The sequence below is a fragment of the Sardina pilchardus genome, chromosome 14 (assembly GCF_963854185.1).
Source record: "Sardina pilchardus chromosome 14, fSarPil1.1, whole genome shotgun sequence".
Lineage (NCBI taxonomy): Eukaryota > Metazoa > Chordata > Actinopteri > Clupeiformes > Clupeidae > Sardina > Sardina pilchardus.
In genome coordinates, this window is record NC_085007.1 from 12415502 (window position 1) to 12435623 (window position 20122).

At 39.3% G+C, this 20122-nt stretch overlaps 1 protein-coding gene and 1 long non-coding RNA gene across 4 annotated transcripts; both read left to right on the top strand.

Moving 5' to 3' along the window:
• Positions 1 to 4516: 4516 nt before the first annotated feature.
• On the top strand, positions 4517 to 6912 carry LOC134101501 (uncharacterized). Of its 3 annotated transcripts, none has more exons than XR_009941388.1 (4): positions 4517 to 4613; positions 5504 to 5854; positions 6072 to 6207; positions 6478 to 6912. It is a non-coding gene; the product is annotated as an uncharacterized LOC134101501 (long non-coding RNA). The 3 variants fall into 3 exon arrangements; XR_009941387.1 differs by lacking the exon at positions 4517 to 4613 and having other exon boundaries at positions 4637 to 5621; positions 5706 to 5854; XR_009941386.1 differs by lacking the exon at positions 4517 to 4613 and having other exon boundaries at positions 4639 to 5621; positions 5769 to 5854.
• Positions 6913 to 7882: 970 nt separating this feature from the next.
• Positions 7883 to 19361, top strand: LOC134100450 (myosin heavy chain, fast skeletal muscle-like). The gene is made up of 38 exons (XM_062553647.1): positions 7883 to 8083; positions 8180 to 8323; positions 8399 to 8555; positions 8674 to 8701; positions 8944 to 9061; positions 9866 to 9958; positions 10276 to 10339; positions 10424 to 10522; positions 10605 to 10708; positions 10799 to 10937; positions 11412 to 11530; positions 11662 to 11811; positions 11912 to 12082; positions 12168 to 12468; positions 12673 to 12746; positions 12839 to 12926; positions 13027 to 13144; positions 13242 to 13365; positions 13473 to 13609; positions 13827 to 14082; positions 14185 to 14427; positions 14513 to 14689; positions 14773 to 14918; positions 15030 to 15120; positions 15195 to 15584; positions 15679 to 15924; positions 16013 to 16209; positions 16317 to 16500; positions 16586 to 16751; positions 16846 to 16970; positions 17059 to 17367; positions 17536 to 17739; positions 17863 to 17988; positions 18437 to 18607; positions 18698 to 18802; positions 18897 to 18992; positions 19122 to 19253; positions 19341 to 19361. The coding sequence occupies exons 1-38, from the start codon at positions 7895 to 7897 to the stop codon at positions 19359 to 19361; spliced, it is 5802 nt and encodes a 1933-aa protein (XP_062409631.1). The 5' UTR covers positions 7883 to 7894.
• Positions 19362 to 20122: the final 761 nt, after the last annotated feature.

A 20122-nucleotide genomic window follows, 5' to 3' on the forward strand; every position in this document is an offset into this window, starting at 1 on the left:
GCGTAATAATCAAGGCAACTTGCAAACGTACCATAGGCGCAGTGATATCTTACGCGACATCTGAAAATAGTCCCCATAGACAACAAGCAGTAGTAGTGCCAGTAGCTGCAAGTTGCCTTGATTATTACGCCAGATGAGAGTGTAGTTCCATGTCAAATCAGCCTAGAAAAACGCCAGGTTTCATTTTCAGTTGGTCTTATTGCACTTTCTAACTTGAGAGGAGACACGTTTTAAATGGGAAAATTACCAGAAATCTTAGTCACTTTTAAACATGAAGCTAGCAGGCGAGAAGCTAATGGTCTAATCCGATTCAATGATCTATGCTAGGCTGAAGCTAAAAGTTGTATCGCCAGACTCACAGAATGGCTGGATGAACGGGAACAAGGTAAATATCGATTGTTTTGCTCGAGGGAACGTGGAAAATGAGCGTATTTCCAAAAATGGCGGAATATCCCTTTAACGGCATTTAATAGAACAACGTGAATTCTTGCAACTTCCATAGAAACAGAGCAGAGACTGTATAGTGCTCTATTTAGCATTGAGTGTTGTTAAGTCACGTTTAAAATAACATGGTCAAAAGACATAGCCATAACGTTGCTCCACAACTTTCTTGAATTTGATGCGGGCGGCCAGTGGTAGCCAGTGTAGCTGGATGAGCAGTGGGGTGACATGCGCCCTTCTGGGTTGGTTGTAGACCAGGCGTGCTGCTGCATTCTGGATCATTTGAAGGGGTTTTACAGCGCAGGCTGGGAGACCTGTCAGGAGGGCATTACAGTATGTCAAGTCGAGAGATGACTATTGGCTGTACCAGGAGTTGGGTAGCATCTTGAGTCAAGTAGGTCCTGATTTTCCGTATGTTGTATAGCGCGTAGCGGCACAACCTGGCTACTGAGGCTACATGATCGGAGAAGGTCAGTTGGTTGTCGAAAACGACTCCTAAGTTTCTTGCAGTCCTGGTAGGTGCAACAGACTGGGCGTCGATTTTGATGTTGATGTCATGATGTATTGTAGGTTTGGCTGGGAGGACCAGCAATTCTGTGTTAGAGAGGTTTAGCTGGAGGTGGAGTACCTTCATCCATGTTGATATCTGAGAGGCAGTTTGAGATTTGTGTCGGGACCAAGGGGTCATCCGTTGGAAAGGACAGATAAAGCTGTGTGTCATCAGCATAGCAGTGGTATGAGAAGCCATGCGAGCAGATGATCTGTCTCAAGGAGGTGGAGTAGATAGAAAAGAGCAGGGGGCCCAGCACTGAGCCCTGGGGGATGCCTGTGGAGAGGAAGTGAGGTGAGGAAAGCTGTCCAAGCCACGAAACTTTAAATGAGCGTCCTGTGAGGCAAGATTCAAACCAGGAAAGAGTTGAGCCAGAGATGCCCATGTCTGAGAGTATAGAGAAGGATGCTGTGATTTACCATGTCAAAGGCAGCTGATAAGTCAAGCAGAATGAGCACTGAGTCTTGTTTCAGAGTACTTGCATGTCATGACCAAGGCATCGTTTTAAAACTAGGATTTCTTCTGTATCTGTAGATGTGTTTTTTATTTCAAGCATGAACTATCGCAGAAATATGCAATCAGATTAGAATGATAGCATTTGATTGTGACTACATAATCAGGTTAAAAGCACTATTTTTGCTGTAGGGACACACATTTGAACATACCCTGTGGGTTTCTGGTAGCGCGTTGACCAAGTTGTGAAGCTGTGGACATCCTAGATATCATTTTTGCACAGCAACCTTTTACAACACCCAATGTCTGACTTCCGAGAAAATGGGGGTTTGAAAAGGAGTTTGCCCCTTAGGCACCTATTTTGTTTTACCACAAACAAGATCCTAAGCATCCTAAGGTGTATCAGTTCAATGCTATTATATATTTGTATGAAAAACATAAATGTATGTATAAATATAATTCAAATGATTAACTCAGTGATATGTCATACAAAAACAGTAAAGTTGGAGAATAAGCCAAATAGCAATGACAGATAAACAATTGTCAAGATGGGGCTGAAGAACAACTTGCTTACTCAAAGCAATCAAATCATCAAATCATCAAGCTCATTTTTATGATGGTGTAAACATCAGAACAGCCATGATTAAAGTGTCAGTATTACTACTGAAGCATTGAAAACATATTTGAATGATATACATTCAATGGTGCTTCCAAGCTAAACAGAACATAATACTCAGTCTCATAATAAATATGACAGCATGTAATTTCAACTGTGGATCTGGAGGTTGGTTGCTCATATTTGAATAGCCGCCAATAAAAACACTGTAATAGGCCAACCGCTTGGAAGGATAACAACTATTTACATGTATATAGTGTAAGGAAGAATAAATAAGAAATTATTGCTTATTACTTGTGATACTTACATAAGTGAAGTTTTCTTTACCATGATGTCCCTCTTCTACTTTTGGTAATGCAGTGTGCCCAGGCATCTAGAAGGCATACAAGAAATCTGTCACTGAACACCAGTCACTTTTGGAATGTTGCCCTAATATTTGCTAGATCAACCAGTGCCAAGACAAATCCTGTGACATGCTACAGTACATGGGCATAAATAGATTGCAGCACAATCATGTTTGAAGGACATATTAATTACATGCCATTAAATTAAGGGAGCCTACAAATCATTTGGAAACAATATTTAGTAAACTGATATTTCCAAATCAATGAGCCATTGACCATAACAGCAAAGATGCATAGACAAGCAGATTTATGATAAAGTAGTAACAATTGCATTTATATTACACTGACAACAAAGTATATGCCAACTGTACTATTCTATTATTTATTCAGTTAAATATAGCCACATGGTACCAAACCATATTGAGCATCGCAATATATATGTATTATCCTAATACATCCCATCAATGTATTGTGTAAGATGCCTACAGTATATCATCATTTAAAACCCCCCCACCTTTTGCTGATGTGTGTGACAGTGAGAAACAGTGATACTCAAATAATGTTTTAATAGATCCAACAACACCTTGCCTTATTAGAGCTCTGCTTAGTTGACAGAATATGAGCAATATAAGGGCTTACTGAGAGTATGGGAGGGATGCAGAAGACCAGGGGGATCCAGTGCACAGTAAGTCATTCCTTGCTTTCACAGACTGTGACTCCTCCAATGCGTGTCATGGCAAACTGCATCTCTTCATCTTTAAAGCATGGAAGTAATACACTTAAGACAATCATTTCTGTATTTACATTACATGCATGTATTCCTGTACTAAAATGCTTGACTTTATATGTTTTTCTTATTTTTAGATACTCATAACAACTGTAGAAAATTCATCTGGTTTTGTGAGGAAAAGGTAAGGTATATCTGATTTATCTGAACAGCTAAACAATTAAAACAAACTTTTCAGGGGGCATTTACTGATTATTGCTATGACTCTGGTGTAGCTCCATTCAAGGCCTTATTTGTAAAGAATTATTCAACCTCCCCAGACATTGTTCAATATCCCTACACCATTGATTAACTAATGTCACTAGTTATTACTCTAGTGCCTTCACAGATCTTGAATGGAAGTTTATGTTTCAAACATTCCCACCCTCCACCATAGTTCGTTGATATCTTACTGTCTAAAAATGCTCAACAGGGGAATGGAAAAATTACATCATTGTCAGAGTCGATTAATAAACTCTTAAATCACTTCAGTAGTTTGTACACTGTAAAAAATGGCTGTGAAATTCACAGTTATTTACAGGAAATTTCACAGTAGCACTACTGTATATGCTTTTTACAGTAGAATGTTGTAAAATTTACAGTAACGCCCCTACAATTACAGTAGTCCAAGTGTTACTGTAAACATTACAGTAGTCAAAGCACTACTGTAAAACAAACACAGTATAGACACTCTAGTACTGTAAATAGTAAAGTAAACTACTGTATTTTTTCTTTTCAACAATTGGCCAGTAAGTTACTGTAAATACAACTGAAATCACAGTATGTAATTGGTTTTCATTTTACAGTGAATGCATAAAATACTGTAAATGGAAATGCGGTACCTTTACTGTAAAAAGTATTCACAGTAACTTGCTGGCAACAATTGGGCAGTAAGTTACTGTAAAACTACTGAAATCACAGTATTTAATTGGTTTTCATTTCACAGTGAATGCATAAAATACTGTAAATGGAAATGCGGTACCTCTACTGTAAACTACAATTACAGTAGTAAGTGTTACCTTAGAAATTACAGTAGTCAAAACACTACTGTAAACAAATATAGCCACAATATAGCCACTAGTAGCCTAGGCTACTGTAAATAGTTAAGTAAACTAGCCTACTGTGTTTTCCCTTTTTTAATCTTATATTTCTTTTAACTCATAATGACATACCAGAGACGGCTGAGAAAGTCAATTTGATGTCAAGAATTAAGGCTTTGATCACACTATTGAGCAAGCATAACACATTTCAGCCTAATAATTTTCCACGATTGTTTTTAACGGCTGCTTATCGCCTCTTGATAAGCGCATTGCGCACACGCAGTAATTCCCATCCCCCACCCCTGACTTTTCAACTCCAGCCAGAGTGACTTCACTTCAACCGTCACTTTTCAATCATGAATCTGACTGCAATTTTCAACTCTGTACAAACATCATATTCAAGGTAAGAATTACAGTACTTTTGTATGCCAATTGAAAACGGGAATTTATTAGAAATGTATTGTTTTCACAATGAAATGTCAACCAAAGCCATTATTGTCATGTTAGAATCAGAATAGCACATATCGATAGCTAGAACTAGCGAGCTAACGTCGCTAGCGTTAGCGATGTTAGCTGTTAATGTTAACTTTTCCAGTAACTAACTTCACCGTCATGTGGGATTTTTCGAATGATAGTCAATATCATATCTAGCAATAATTCAGTCTGATATGTCGTTATGAATGTAGAGTTTTAGTTTGAATGAAATATCAGACGCAAGTAGCTTAGCTTAAAGTGGCTGTTACCATGCAGGCTGAAGGCTGAAGTTAGCTAGCAGACAGACACAGGTGAAAGTTGTTAACGTTAGCAGCTAGTTAGTAACATTACTTTGCGAACTCCATGGGGCATGGGTAGTTAACATTAAACTTAATACATGTAGTGTTGATGCATAATATGTAGTGTTGCTATAACTGAAAAGAGGACCAGTAAAACAAATTAATGAAGTAGGCTGATGTGTAAGTTATCTCACCCCTAATTTAGGAACTGTAGTTTTGCATAGTCATGCTCATAGATCCGTCATATAGTGGATGTGAAAGGGGAGCATTTGGGGAATTTCAATTACCAGAAATATCATGCCGATAAGTAAAGGGATCTTTAGTTTGTGAAGGGTAGTGTTTGGCTAAATGGTATTCATTTTATAGCCTTTATTTGCCCAATGTTTGGTGACTTAAATTGAGGCATGTGTTTATTTAAGATGCATGTGACTGTAGTAGTGCTTCAGTGATGGTCTTTTCATGTTCTGTGTGTTTTGCAATGTATTAATTAATGTAAGCCTCTTTCTGTTCCCTCTGTTAGTAGGTGGTGTGAGGACTGCTGCCCTGAGAACGCTGTGTCAGAGACACTTAGGCTGTGTGCATTTTGGAATGTTCCAAATGTGTGTCACTTCCATAAGGAAGAAGTTCCAAGCCTGCAAGTGAGTTCACTCACCAAATAGAGACACACGCATATAGCATTTAATATGTGTGCATGTACTGTATTTGTGTCTGTAACTGTTTAGTTTATCCCCTCCTTTCATGTGTCTGTTATGACTTTGTGGGCTCAACTGCCAACAACTGTCCAGGGCGAAGTCGGTCTACCCTGATGGCACTACCTGATGGCACTACCCTGATGATGTCTGTTAGCCATGGCTGCTGCCCTCAACATGGTGTAAGTGTTTGTGTTTTATTTATGATCATAAATAAACTGATATCAAGAAGTAACATAGATGGTGACAAGGGTGGCAAGGGTGCCTCATGGCAAGGTAATTATCATTTCTATTTCTACATCTGATTGCCTTGCTTATTTTTTAAAGCTATGATTTGTTTTGTATGGCAATTGCTGTTTATTAACAAATTATATGGCAATTGCTGTTTATTCTTTTTAGGAGCCATCCAGAAGTCCCAGCCTGGAGCCAGAGGCTGCTATTGCAAGTCAGATGGGAGATGGCCTACAGTATGTTAGGCATCAAAAAAGTGGTGTTCGCATGAAGGCAGAGTTGCCGCAGGCAATTATGAGATTAGGTATGATATCACATAGACATACTTCTGTTCAGAAGTGTAGGGTCACTTCGAAATGTCCCCTTTCCAAAAAAAAAAACACTGGACATATCAAAGTGAACTCCCAAACTTTGCTATGGTGGTGTATTGTACACATCTGCATTACTTCTATCTATTGCACCTGACTAGTGTGGGTTTGCTTTTATTTGTCACACAACCGGAGTAGTTTGCATTAATTACTGTATATTCATGAACGGGGTCAATTGTAATGTATGCTTTCTTTCTCTTTTTCAGACACTTGACATTTACTGCGAAAGGTACCATCAGAGCACCTCTCCCTACCCTGCAGGATACCTATACCAGAAGAGTACAACAACGGCCCAAAAGTATTTCAAAAGACATTTCACGCTCTGACCACGGACTGTTTAAACCACTGAGGTCAAGCAGACGTCTCTGTTCCCACGTGGCAGACTGAGGGAACACCCACAAAACAGACTGGGGATGAGTTTCTTTACTCCGCATCCTGTACACACACAACTCCTTATACTACATTACATAGACTTGCCAGTTGCCATACTGCACTTACACACACTGCGCTTTTAACCCCCTTATCTGTGTCAAATCAGATAAGGTTGTGGTTGTGTTCAAACCATGTCTACTGTTGTCTGTCAACATCCACTTCAGTCATACATTTGAAATGTCTTAAATAAATAACAAAAGTTAAAATTGTTTTATTGTCTGCAGTTAACTGAAATATTTTGGAATATGAGTTATTCTATTAATGATTGCTCATGTAAGTTCAATTGAATTCACAGTATTTAACTGACCTAGCTTTTACAGGGAAACAACCAATACTGTAAATACAACTAAAAAAAAAAACAAATCTTAATTTAAAATCAATTGTTTTTCACTTTACAGCGAATACATAAAATACTGTAAATGAAAATGCGGTACCTTTACTGTAAAAAGTATTCACAGTAACTTACTGGCAACAATTGGCCAGTAAGTTACCGTAAATGGAAATACAGCACCTTTACTGTAAAAGGTTTTAACAGTAACTTACTGGCAACAATTGGCCAGTAAGTTACTGTAAATGGAAATACAGTGCCTTAACTGTAAAAGGTATTCACAGTAACTTACTGGCAACATTTGGCCAGTAAGTTACTGTAAATGGAAATACAGCACCTTTACTGTAAAAGGTTTTCACAGTAACTTACTGGCAACAATTGGCCAGTAAGTTACTGTAAATACGACTGAAATCACAGTATTTAATTGTTTTTCATTTTACAGTGAATATATAAATACTGTAAATGGAAATACAGTACCTTTACTGTAAAAGATATTCACAGTAACTTACTGGCCAATTGTTGCCAGTAAGTTACTGTAAATTTTACAGTAAATTTTTTACAGTGTATGGTGTGTTGTCGTTATGTGATTCAATGTGTATATAAGTATGTAGCAAATAACTTGGGTCTCATATTATATCAAGACTGTTTTGCATTTGTCTTCAATTCATTTTACAGTTTGTATGCCCTATATTGACATGCTCCATACATGGTTTCCCATCTTTTCTCCCCTAATGATTGTCAACCAATTTATTTGCAGCACTGTGTCTGTTCATATCTGAAGATGTAGAGCATTTTATGTTGAAACTGTCTGCTCTTCATGTTTATGATTAATGCAGTAACCAGCAATCATGGGGGACGCTGAAATGGCCGTGTTTGGCAAAGCTTCCATCTACCTTCGGAAGCCGGAGAAGGAGAGAATTGAGGCCCAAACCAAGCCCTTTGATGCAAAGAGTGCTTGCTATGTGGTTGACAAAGAGGAGTTGTACTTGAAAGGCACAATTAAAAAGAAGGACGGCGGCAAATGTGTCGTTGAATTGCTTGAAACCAAGGAGGTACTGTTCAAATTGATCTGATGATAAAATGTTATTTTCACAAAATGTTTTTGGAGTCCATCTGTTTGTTTAAGCTGTCTTCTACATTGGTTTCAGGAAAGAACAGTGAAGGAAGACGAAGCCTTCCCCATGAATCCTCCCAAGTTCGACAAAATTGAGGACATGGCCATGATGACCCACCTCAATGAAGCCTCTGTCCTGTATAACCTCAAAGAGCGTTATGCAGCATGGATGATCTACGTAAGCATTACACTTTTAACAAATTTAAAAAAAATAAAAGCTGTGAAACCAATCCTCTTTATTTCTCACTTCTAGACCTACTCTGGACTTTTCTGTGTCACTGTGAACCCCTACAAGTGGCTCCCAGTATACGATCAAGAAGTGGTGAATGCCTACAGAGGCAAGAAGCGTGTGGAGGCCCCACCCCACATCTTCTCTGTCTCTGACAATGCATATCAGTTCATGCTTCAAGGTATGCTTTCAGTTTGAAGCAAACACAGTACACTATATATTTTATTAATGTATGTTATTAACCATTTTAATTTAACCAATTTATTAACCATTCATGTAAATCTCTATTTTGCTCACAGACAGGGAGAATCAGTCTGTCCTGATCACGTAAGTGTCAATGGACAAAACCAATTGCATTATCTTCTAAATACTGTTCTGGTACACTTTGTGATTGTGATATAGCAAATTGCGATATCTTCTATTTAATATAGTGGAGAATCTGGTGCATTCACTGCTAAAATGTTTAACAGTTTTGATAGAGGGCTAAGCCTTCATTATCCCATATATACTCTTCCGGGACACTATATAATTGTGATATAGAAAATTGCAATATCTTCTGTTCAATACAGCGGAGAATCTGGTGCTGGCAAGACCGTAAACACCAAGCGTGTCATCCAGTACTTTGCAACAATTGCAGTGGCTGGTGGGAAGAAGTCAGAGCCACCAGCCAGCAGTGGAAAAATAAAGGTATAGGACCCTTTATCAAATGTATAGACTAATTATCACATAGCAACACAGACATGAACTAGAAAAGCACTCCGAGAGCGCAGCTACCTCCGCCTGCATTGTTCTTCCTAGGTTGTCATACATTTGAACCGAAATTATTCAGATCGCCACCACGTGGCCATACCATGCCATTACAAAACTAAGCTAAATACAGTGAGGAGCATATGTATTTGATACCAGGCTAAAACAGGAATATAAAATCATCATTTATTTTGACAATTGATCTCAATGCCTTAATTAAAAAAATAAAAATAAATAAAACCGCCAAGGACACCAATTTTCTTTGTGATTGAAGAATGTATCGTAAATACATACATGTTTTCCTTAAATGCTAAGGGAAGGAAGTATTTGACCCCCTATGTAACCCTATGGGAATTTAACAGGGTTAACATAGGGGCAGGCAGATTTTTATTTTTAAAGGCCAGCTCTATTTCATGGATCCAGGATATTATGCATCCTGATAAAGTTCCCTTGGCCTTTGGAATTAAAATAGCCCCACATCATCACATACCCTTCACCATCGCTAGAGATGGGCATGGTGCTTTTTCCAGTAGGCCTATTAGCCTGTTTGATGCTCATTGAGCTCAATGCAAATCAAACAGGCTAATAGGCCTACTGGAAAAAGTACCATCCATTACTTTTTGAGTTATCTTGCTAACAAACAGACAGATTGACAGACAGACAAACAAACCCCGGTCCCCGATGAAAACATATACCTCCTTGGCGGAGGTAAACTACCGTAACAATATATGTCTCGACTTGCAGGGCTCTCTTGAAGACCAGATTATTGCTGCCAACCCACTGCTGGAGGCTTATGGTAATGCCAAGACTGTGAGGAATGACAACTCTTCACGTTTTGTAAGTTTGTTTCTCATCTACTCTCTCTTACCTGGTTTTAATTCTTAGGGTTTTTCTTCTAACTTATCATGTACTTCTTTTTTAGTGTCTCTTTTGAAACATCCCCTGATTTCTACTTAAACCTCTACCCTATCATCTTTTCCTTTTTGTATAAGTAAAGGCAGTATTTCTTGTTACTCTTAGATCTATGACAGAATATGTTACATATATATAACATATTTATTGAATACTTTAATATTTTCCTCATGTGTAACCTGCTGTGGCTAAAAGCATCAGCTAAATTAAAACACGTAATGTCAAAATGCAATCTCAAACAGGGGAAATTCATCAGAATTCACTTTGGCACTTCTGGAAAGCTGGCTAGTGCTGATATTGAGACTTGTAAGTATTATTTTTCCACATAGAAATGTTTCATTATTGCCATAAATGTATCAGATGAAAATACATCCTTCCTTGTGTGAAAAGACCTGCTGGAGAAGTCTAGAGTGACATTCCAGCTTCCTGATGAGAGAGGCTACCACATCTTCTACCAGATGATGACCAACCACAAGCCTGAGCTGATAGGTAAGGTTAATATTTCCAGTCAACGTTGAAAAATCAACACATATAATTCTGAATAAGTAAAAATATATTTTAACCCCTACAGAAATGTCCCTCATCACAACCAACCCCTATGACTTCCCAATGTGCAGTCAGGGTCAGATTACTGTGGCCAGCATTGATGACAAAGAGGAGTTGGATGCCACAGATGTCAGTACTACAACATATATATTTTTTTATGTATAATGTATGTGATTTATTGTAGAAGTTTTAAAATAATCAAATCATTCATTATTTTAGGATGCTATTGACATCCTGGGTTTTAGTGGAGAGGAGAAAATGACCATTTACAAGCTGACTGGTGCTGTGCTCCATCATGGCAACATGAAATTCAAGCAGAAGCAGCGTGAGGAGCAGGCTGAGCCTGATGGCACTGAGGGTAGGTTAACACTCAACTTTCAGTCAGTTTTTGTAATACTACAATGTAGTCTTATTTATTGAGGTAATTTAAGTATATTAAATGAAAGTTAAAGATGACTGCTGTTTAGCAGTCACTTTTAGCGGAAAATTTACAAAAACAACACAGACGGGTAATGGCAAATTTGAAAATTTAACCCAGGAGAACCGATTGCCAAGCGGTAACGGTTACGTATATTCATATCCTACACTTCCATTGCGATTAATAAAATATCTATTCTCACATCAAGACAATAATGTACAAGACATCACTCAGATACCTTTGAGTTTGTGAGACATATAGCCTTTAACCAAAACTATCTTGGCCAAACATTTTGATTCATGGAGAAGAGATAGAGTTGGACAAACGCTACAAATTTGTTTGGAGTGTGTAGTATGAAATTGCTCACTATAAATTTCAAATCATCAAAATGCTTCAGTGTTGCACATTCCGTAGATGCTGACAAAGTCGCTTACCTCCTGGGCCTGAACTCCGCTGACATGCTGAAGGCTCTGTGCTACCCAAGAGTGAAAGTTGGAAATGAGTTTGTCACCAAGGGTCAGACTGTTCCACAGGTATTATTTTTGTCACTTAAAAACTTAATAAAAGATTACAAAACACATGGCAGTTTTTGGACTGACTTACAGTACTATTAGTGTAATTACATGTTGTTGTTTTTCTAATCATATAACCATTTTACATGAAGGTCATGAACTCTGTGTCGGCCTTGTCCAAGTCCATCTATGAAAGGATGTTCTTGTGGATGGTCATCCGTATCAACCAGATGTTGGACACTAAACAGCCAAGGCAGTTCTTTATCGGTGTGCTGGATATTGCTGGCTTTGAGATTTTTGATGTGAGGATGAGTTAACATAATTTTTCACTCACAGAACAATGTCATATAATTTCAGTTGAGGACATTCATATCCTTTTTCAATTTTCTTTTTCAATCACAGTACAACAGCATGGAACAGCTGTGCATCAACTTCACCAATGAGAAACTGCAACAGTTCTTCAACCACCACATGTTCGTTCTGGAGCAAGAGGAGTACAAGAAAGAGGGCATTGAATGGGAGTTCATTGACTTCGGCATGGACTTGGCCGCTTGCATTGAGCTAATTGAAAAGGTCTGTTATACTCAAAATTGTGATGTAATAGATTCATATTATTTCTTAACGACTTAATTTAAAACCACAAATATTTTTGCAACAGCCCATGGGTATCTTTGCCATCCTTGAAGAGGAGTGCATGTTCCCCAAGGCCTCCGACACCACTTTCAAGAACAAGCTGTATGACCAGCATCTTGGCAAGAATAGGGCCTTTGAGAAGCCCAAGCCCAAAAAAGGCTGTGCTGAGGCCCACTTCTCCCTGGTGCACTATGCCGGCACTGTGGACTACAATGTTACTGGATGGTTGGACAAGAACAAGGATCCACTGAACGATTCTGTTATTCAGCTGTACCAGAAGTCGGGAGTAAAACTCCTGCCTGTCCTGTACCCAGCTGTTGTTGAAGGTAATACAGTTTTGGTCAAAAAGTCTACAACCTAATACAGAATTATCCATTGTAGCTTTAAAGCATATACTTAAATTGCTAAATTAATGTATAATGTATGTACATAGAGACAGGTGTAGAAAATAATATCTATTACTATAGATTATATATATATATATGTATGCTAAATATAAATATGCTTTGCTTCATTTAACATATCAACAGACCCTAGTGGTGGTGGTAAGAAGGGTGGTAAAAAGAAGGGTGGCTCCATGCAGACAGTGTCGTCACAATTCAGGGTATGTATTATAATATCGAGAAAATCATGAATGAAATTGTCCCAACATAATTAAATGTCTCATCAAAAATGCACACCTTCTCACCTCAACAGGAGAACTTGGGCAAACTGATGACAAACTTGAGGAGCACCCATCCTCACTTTGTGCGTTGTCTGATTCCAAATGAAATTAAGAAACCAGGTAAAGGGCGTTTGACAAGCAGTGAAGAAGGTATATGCATTACTCTTTCAATGTGTTACATTGAGAATATGAGATCTCATTACCTGTTTTTGACATGCAGGTTATATGCAGAATTTCCTGGTCATCCATCAGCTCAGGTGCAATGGTGTGCTGGAGGGTATCAGAATCTGCAGAAAGGGTTTCCCAAGCAGAATCCTATATGCCGACTTCAAGCAGAGGTGAACTGAGAAAGCTAATGATGTATTACACATATTCAAAACTGCATTTAGAGAGGAAAAGTTATGCTCTATATGGACATTTATTTATTCTGTCCAGATACAAAGTGCTGAATGCTAGTGTCATCCCTGAGGGTCAATTCATTGATAACAAGAAGGCTTCTGAGAAGCTCTTGGGATCCATTGATGTTGATCACACCCAGTACAAGTTTGGACACACAAAGGTAGAGAGATTTTCATTCTATTTCTTATCTGCTTACCATGACTACAAGCAAGAGCTAAGGTTTTTCTGTGAGAAATGTATGCTTATAGTTTATCCTTTATCTCTCAGGTGTTCTTCAAAGCTGGTCTGCTGGGTACCCTTGAGGAGTTGCGAGATGAGAAACTGGCTTCCCTGGTCACAATGACTCAGGCTCTTTGTCGTGCATACCTGATGAGGAGGGAGTTTGTGAAGATGATGGAAAGGAGGTCCTTTCTCTTTTTTATTGTTACAAAGACTCAGAAGTATGAAAGATTGATATGTTATGAATGGTATAACATGTATTAGGGAGTTTGTGAAGATGATGGAAAGGAGGTATTTTTTTACTTTTACATGGATTCAGGAATCTAAAAGATATACTGTATGCTATAGTATGAGTAGTATCAATTGTATAGTCCTATATATTTTTTTCATCTTTTTGTATAGGGAGTGTATCTACACCATTCAGTACAATATACGCTCATTCATGAATGTCAAGACTTGGCCTTGGATGAAGGTTTACTACAAGATCAAACCTCTGCTGAAGAGTGCTGAAACTGAAAAGGAGCTGGCCAACATAAAAGAGAACTATGAGAAAGTCAAAGAGAACTGTGCAAAGGCAGAGGCCAGGAAAAAGGAGCTAGAGGAGAAGATGGTGGCTCTGGTGCAAGAGAGGAATGACCTGCAGCTGCAAGTGGCATCTGTAAGTGTATATACAATAGTCACAATCATACCACTAAACAGTATCAGTATTGTGATTTCCATACAAATCAAATGCTGTGCTTATATGTTATATTAACAACAGGGAAGTGAGGGTCTCAATGATGCTGAGGAGAGGTGTGAGGGTCTTATCAAAAGTAAGATCCAGCTTGAGGCCAAGCTCAAAGAGACAACGGAGAGACTGGAGGATGAAGAAGAAATCAATGCTGAGCTGACTGCCAAGAAAAGGAAACTGGAGGATGAGTGCTCTGAGCTCAAGAAGGATATTGATGATCTGGAGCTGACCTTGGCCAAAGTAGAGAAAGAGAAACATGCCACTGAAAATAAGGTTGGGATTTATAAAATCAATGTAGTGTATAAAAATAAAATATCTAAGGTTCATTGTTCACTAACGTACTACTTTCTCTGTGCAGGTCAAGAACCTAACTGAAGAGATGGCCTCTCAAGATGAGTCCATTGCTAAGCTGACAAAGGAGAAGAAAGCCCTCCAAGAGGCCCACCAGCAGACTCTTGATGATCTTCAAGCAGAGGAGGACAAAGTCAACACTCTGACCAAATCCAAGACTAAGCTCGAACAGCAAGTGGATGATGTAAGTTATTGATCTATATCAGCAAAATAACTAACATTTGACACCATTTCAATATACTCACCTCATACTTGTGAAATTGACAGCTTGAGGGTTCTCTGGAGCAAGAAAAGAAGCTCCGTATGGATCTTGAGAGAGCCAAGAGAAAGCTTGAGGGTGACCTGAAGCTGGCCCAGGAGTCCATCATGGATTTGGAGAATGACAAGCAGCAGTCTGACGAGAAGATTAAAAAGTAAAAGCATTATGCTTTTATATGTCTTTTGGAAAATATGACTTCAATTTTAATGTATGCAGTTAACCTCAGAGATGATTTTCCCTTTTCTTCAATCTTTTTTTTTATCAGGAAGGACTTTGAAATAGGTCAACTTCTTAGTAAGATTGAAGATGAACAATCACTTGGTGCTCAACTGCAGAAGAAGATCAAGGAGCTTCAGGTTTCATTATTCTCCAGCAGCACAAACTCTTTTTTGCAGTTTTGTGTTATTCTAATATATATTTTTTCCAACAGGCCCGCATTGAGGAACTGGAAGAAGAGATTGAGGCTGAGCGTGCTGCTCGTGCCAAGGTTGAGAAGCAGAGAGCTGATCTCTCCAGGGAACTTGAAGAGATTAGTGAAAGGCTTGAGGAAGCTGGTGGTGCCACTGCTGCTCAAATTGAAATGAACAAAAAACGTGAGGCTGAGTTTCAGAAGCTGCGTCGTGATCTTGAAGAATCCACCTTACAGCATGAAGCCACTGCTGCAGCTCTCCGCAAGAAGCAGGCTGACAGCGTGGCTGAGCTGGGAGAGCAGATTGACAACCTCCAGCGTGTCAAGCAGAAGCTTGAGAAGGAGAAGAGTGAATTCAAGATGGAAATTGATGATCTCTCCAGCAACATGGAGGCTGTTGCTAAGACTAAGGTTGGTGAGATGTTCATCCTCATGTTATCTTTCACACAAACCAACTTATATACAATAATTTGATTAACTCTTTGATGCTAATGGACTTTTTCAGGTAAATCTGGAGAAGATGTGCCGCACCCTTGAAGACCAACTCAGTGAAACCAAGTCCAAGAGTGATGAGGGTGCCCGTCAGGTCAATGACCTCAGTGCTCAAAGAGCAAGACTTCAGACTGAAAATGGTGAGCTTGGCCGTCAGGTTGAGGAAAAAGATGCTCTTGTGTCTCAGCTGACCAGAAGCAAGCAGGCCTTTACTCAGCAAATTGAGGAGCTGAAGAGACTGAATGAAGAGGAAATCAAGGTACTGATACCTGTACTTAAAATTAAGAAATTGTGTAAATGACATTATTTGACAAACTTTATAAACACCCTTACTTGTTAACAATCAGGCCAAGAATGCCCTGGCCCATGCTGTTCAGTCTGCACGCCATGACTGTGACCTCTTGCGGGAGCAGTTTGAGGAAGAGCAGGAAGCAAAGGCTGAGCTGCAGCGTGGCATGTCCAAGGCCAACAGCGAGGTTGCTCAATGGAGGACCAAGTATGAAACTGATGCCATCCAGCGCACTGAGGAGCTTGAAGAGTCCAAGTATGTGCTAAAAATGCAAAAAAGTGAATTTGATTGTAGACCTTTAAACCTTGTATTCTCTTGGGAACCTCCATCATGCCCTCTGACTTGTCTCTCTTTTTTTCCAGAAAAAAGCTTGCCCAGCGCTTGCAAGAGGCAGAGGAGCAAATTGAGGCTGTTAACTCCAAATGTGCCTCTCTGGATAAGACCAAGCAGAGACTCCAGGGAGAGGTTGAGGACCTCATGATTGATGTGGAGAGAGCCAATGCCCTAGCTGCCAACCTTGACAAGAAGCAAAGAAACTTTGACAAGGTAACCTCCAAAACATAATTCAAATATGGAATGTAGGTAAAAGCTTAGTAAGTATAAGCCTCACAACAACAACTGTGTCCAAAAGGTCCTGGCTGAATGGAAGCAGAAGTACGAGGAGGGTCAGGCAGAGTTGGAGGGTGCCCAGAAAGAGGCTCGTTCTCTCAGCACTGAGCTATTCAAGATGAAGAACTCCTATGAGGAGTCTCTTGACCACCTTGAGACCCTGAAGAGAGAGAACAAGAATTTGCAACGTGAGTTAAAATAACCCAATACAGATCCCACTCAAACAAATTTTGTCAAACATCAAAATAATATATTTTTTGTGATTTAACTGCATATTTGCAGAAGAGATATCTGACCTGACTGAGCAGCTTGGTGAGACTGGAAAGAGCATCCATGAGCTGGAGAAGGCCAAAAAGACTGTTGAGACTGAGAAATCTGAGATCCAAACAGCCCTGGAAGAAGCTGAGGTAGAAATTCCAACCGGCTTTCCAACACAGTGAGAAACGGAAATGATGATGTTCTATGTATTTTAACATTTTTCATTTTCTTGTTTAGGGTACTCTTGAGCATGAGGAGTCCAAGATTCTTCGTGTCCAACTTGAACTCAATCAGATTAAAGGTGAGGTTGACAGGAAGCTTGCAGAAAAGGATGAGGAGATGGAGCAGATCAAGAGGAATGCCCAAAGGATAGCCGATTCCATGCAGAGCACTCTGGACTCAGAGGTCAGGAGCAGGAATGATGCTCTGAGAATCAAGAAGAAGATGGAGGGAGACCTCAATGAGATGGAGGTTCAGCTGAGCCATGCCAACCGCCAGGCTTCTGAGTCCCAGAAACAACTGAGAAATGTGCAGGGTCAACTCAAGGTCTGTTATGTAATAAAACATTAAAAAGATCCTGTTGAATTTTTTATCTTACCATCATTACTCTTCGGTTAATAGTATAAGTGTGTCTATAAATCACTACTATATGATTTTGTCCAAACTGTCTCTTGGTAGTATGACACATCTCTTGTCATTCCATGTTTCTAATAGGATGCCCAATTGCATCTTGATGATGCTGTCAGAGGACAGGAAGACATGAAGGAGCAAGTTGCCATGGTGGAGCGCAGGAACACCCTGATGGTGGCTGAGATTGAGGAGCTCAGAGTCGCCCTGGAGCAGACAGAGAGAGGCCGCAAAGTGGCTGAGCAAGAGCTGGTGGATGCCAGTGAGCGTGTTGGCCTCCTGCATTCTCAGGTAGAGATACAATTGTCTCACAAAAAAATCATATCAATCGTATCCCCTTTCTTTGAAAAGATTTTAATATACCATTTTAATATACCACCATTTCATATATTTGAAATTACTTCTGAATGTTAGAACACAAGTCTGATTAACACCAAGAAGAAGCTTGAGGCCGACCTGGTTCAGGTCCAAGGTGAGGTTGACGACATTGTCCAGGAGGCTAGAAATGCTGAGGACAAGGCCAAGAAAGCCATCACTGATGTAAGCAGTAGTTACATTGTTTCTAAATTCAGCCCTAATGTATTAAAGGTAAACTATGCAACGTTTTTCAGTTAATCAATTCATTCCATACTGTTATATATGATTAAATGAGTCATTACCAGTCGAACAGTGTTTTTTTCGGCCGCCCTAGTGGTCTGTAGCGGTAGAACCACGCTTGCAATTTCAGGAGCCCTCGGGCACGCACCCATGCTCTACTCCAGGAAGTGTCATGTAAAGTCTCATGAAAAGACACGACAGACTGACCGATTGAGGAGTTTTGTAAAATATACACGCTAAAGCTGTAGGGGAAGCTCTGCAGAGAAATATTCAAGCATAAAACGAGCGAAAACGAAATGAATTTGCCAATCCTGCATAGTTTTCCTTTAAATATGTAAATATTAAAGATATGTTTCATGTTACCTTCCACAAACAATATGCTTTCATATAGGCTGCCATGATGGCGGAAGAGCTGAAGAAGGAGCAGGACACTAGTTCTCATCTGGAGAGGATGAAGAAGAATCTGGAGGTCACTGTGAAGGATCTGCAGCACCGCCTGGATGAGGCTGAGAATCTGGCCATGAAGGGTGGCAAGAAACAACTCCAGAAACTGGAGTCCAGGGTAAGTAACGTCTTAGGTGAAAAAAAATGTTCAGAACGTAATGAATTAAATGAAGACCTTGTCTGAAATAAAAATTTTGCTCATGTTAAGGTTTGTGAGCTGGAAGGTGAGGTTGATGCTGAACAGAGACGTGGTGTTGATGCTGTCAAGGGAGTCCGGAAATACGAGAGGAGGGTGAAGGAACTCACATACCAGGTACACATTTTCTTTCAGCACTATTGAACAGCATTTAATTTGAGGAGTACAACATTGACAGATTGTTTCTATTGTTTTTCTTTTTTCTTTTCAGACTGAGGAAGACAAGAAGAACCTCAACAGACTGCAGGACCTGGTTGACAAGCTGCAGTTGAAGGTCAAAGCCTACAAGAGGCAGGCTGAGGAAGCTGTGAGTAGTTTCTTATGTTGCCAATATGATCCAATGTCTTGCCTTTCATATTAATATTATACAATGAATAATGGGTTTGTTTCAAAATAGCAGCCTTTGTACTCATCAAACATATTTGCTCATTATTAGGAGGAACAATCCAACTCCCACCTGTCTAAGTTGAGGAAGGTTCAGCATGAGCTGGAGGAGGCTGAGGAGCGTGCTGACATTGCTGAATCCCAGGTCAACAAGATGAGAGCAAAGAGCCGTGATGCTGGAAAGGTAAATCTAATTTATCATATTTCAATGTATTATTAGCCACCGTATGTTCACTCAATTCCATTACATTTTTCAATTTCTCTTTCTTAGGGCAAGGAGGCTGCAGAGTAAATTCGGTGAAACCTTCTGACATGTCACTTATCTGGATTAATATCCTGATTACTGTGGCTATTCTGTAACTACTACTACTAATAAAGGTTTCTTCAAAATATGAGTTCATTGTTTCTATAATAACAGAATGATGCATCTTTTTGTAACATGTTCTGATTTACCAATTTGCGTTTAGAATTGCATTTTAAATGCAAATTACATTTAAAATAACAATGAAATAATGAAAAATACTCTAGGGTGGCTGAACAAGCCGCATAAGATAGCTCTACATGATTTTCAATTGTTTTTATTCAGCAATTCATTAATCTGTCATTAAGTAAACCAAAAAGTAATCAACAACAAAAAATCTAGAAAATCATGGAAACTCAGATGTCATCACCATTCCCGTTACCTGCCAACTATTTATTATGGACTCAAGTAGGCTACTCATGTCATGACTTGTTTCCCTTGTTAGTAAAGGGATTAATAATATTTTCTTTTTAATGTGGTTAGTGGAGCAGTGTATTTGATTGGCAGGTAGCCTACACTCAAAATGCCCACTTTAAAAGTATCAAGATTGCAGTAGCCTATACTTAGACATAGCAGGTTTACATAAACTTCTATACCTGTCTTATTTGTTCCACCTTTCACCAGGGATGAAAACTATACACCACTGATTGCTAGGAATACATAATAGTGATGTAGCACTAAGTGTATAGCCTGGCAAGCCAAACTATACAGAAATGTATAGTCTGGGGTCGAACCATTCACAGAGCTGAAGC

Bases quoted from the DNA above. Each gene is read 5' to 3' on its own strand.
- LOC134100450 (XM_062553647.1), top strand. From the start codon at position 7,895: ATGGCCGTGTTTGGCAAAGCTTCCATCTACCTTCGGAAGCCGGAGAAG. The intron at 17,989-18,436 runs GTAAGCAGTAGT...GCTTTCATATAG, and splicing joins CCAAGAAAGCCATCACTGAT to GCTGCCATGATGGCGGAAGA. The intron at 18,803-18,896 runs GTACACATTTTC...TTTTCTTTTCAG, and splicing joins TGAAGGAACTCACATACCAG to ACTGAGGAAGACAAGAAGAA.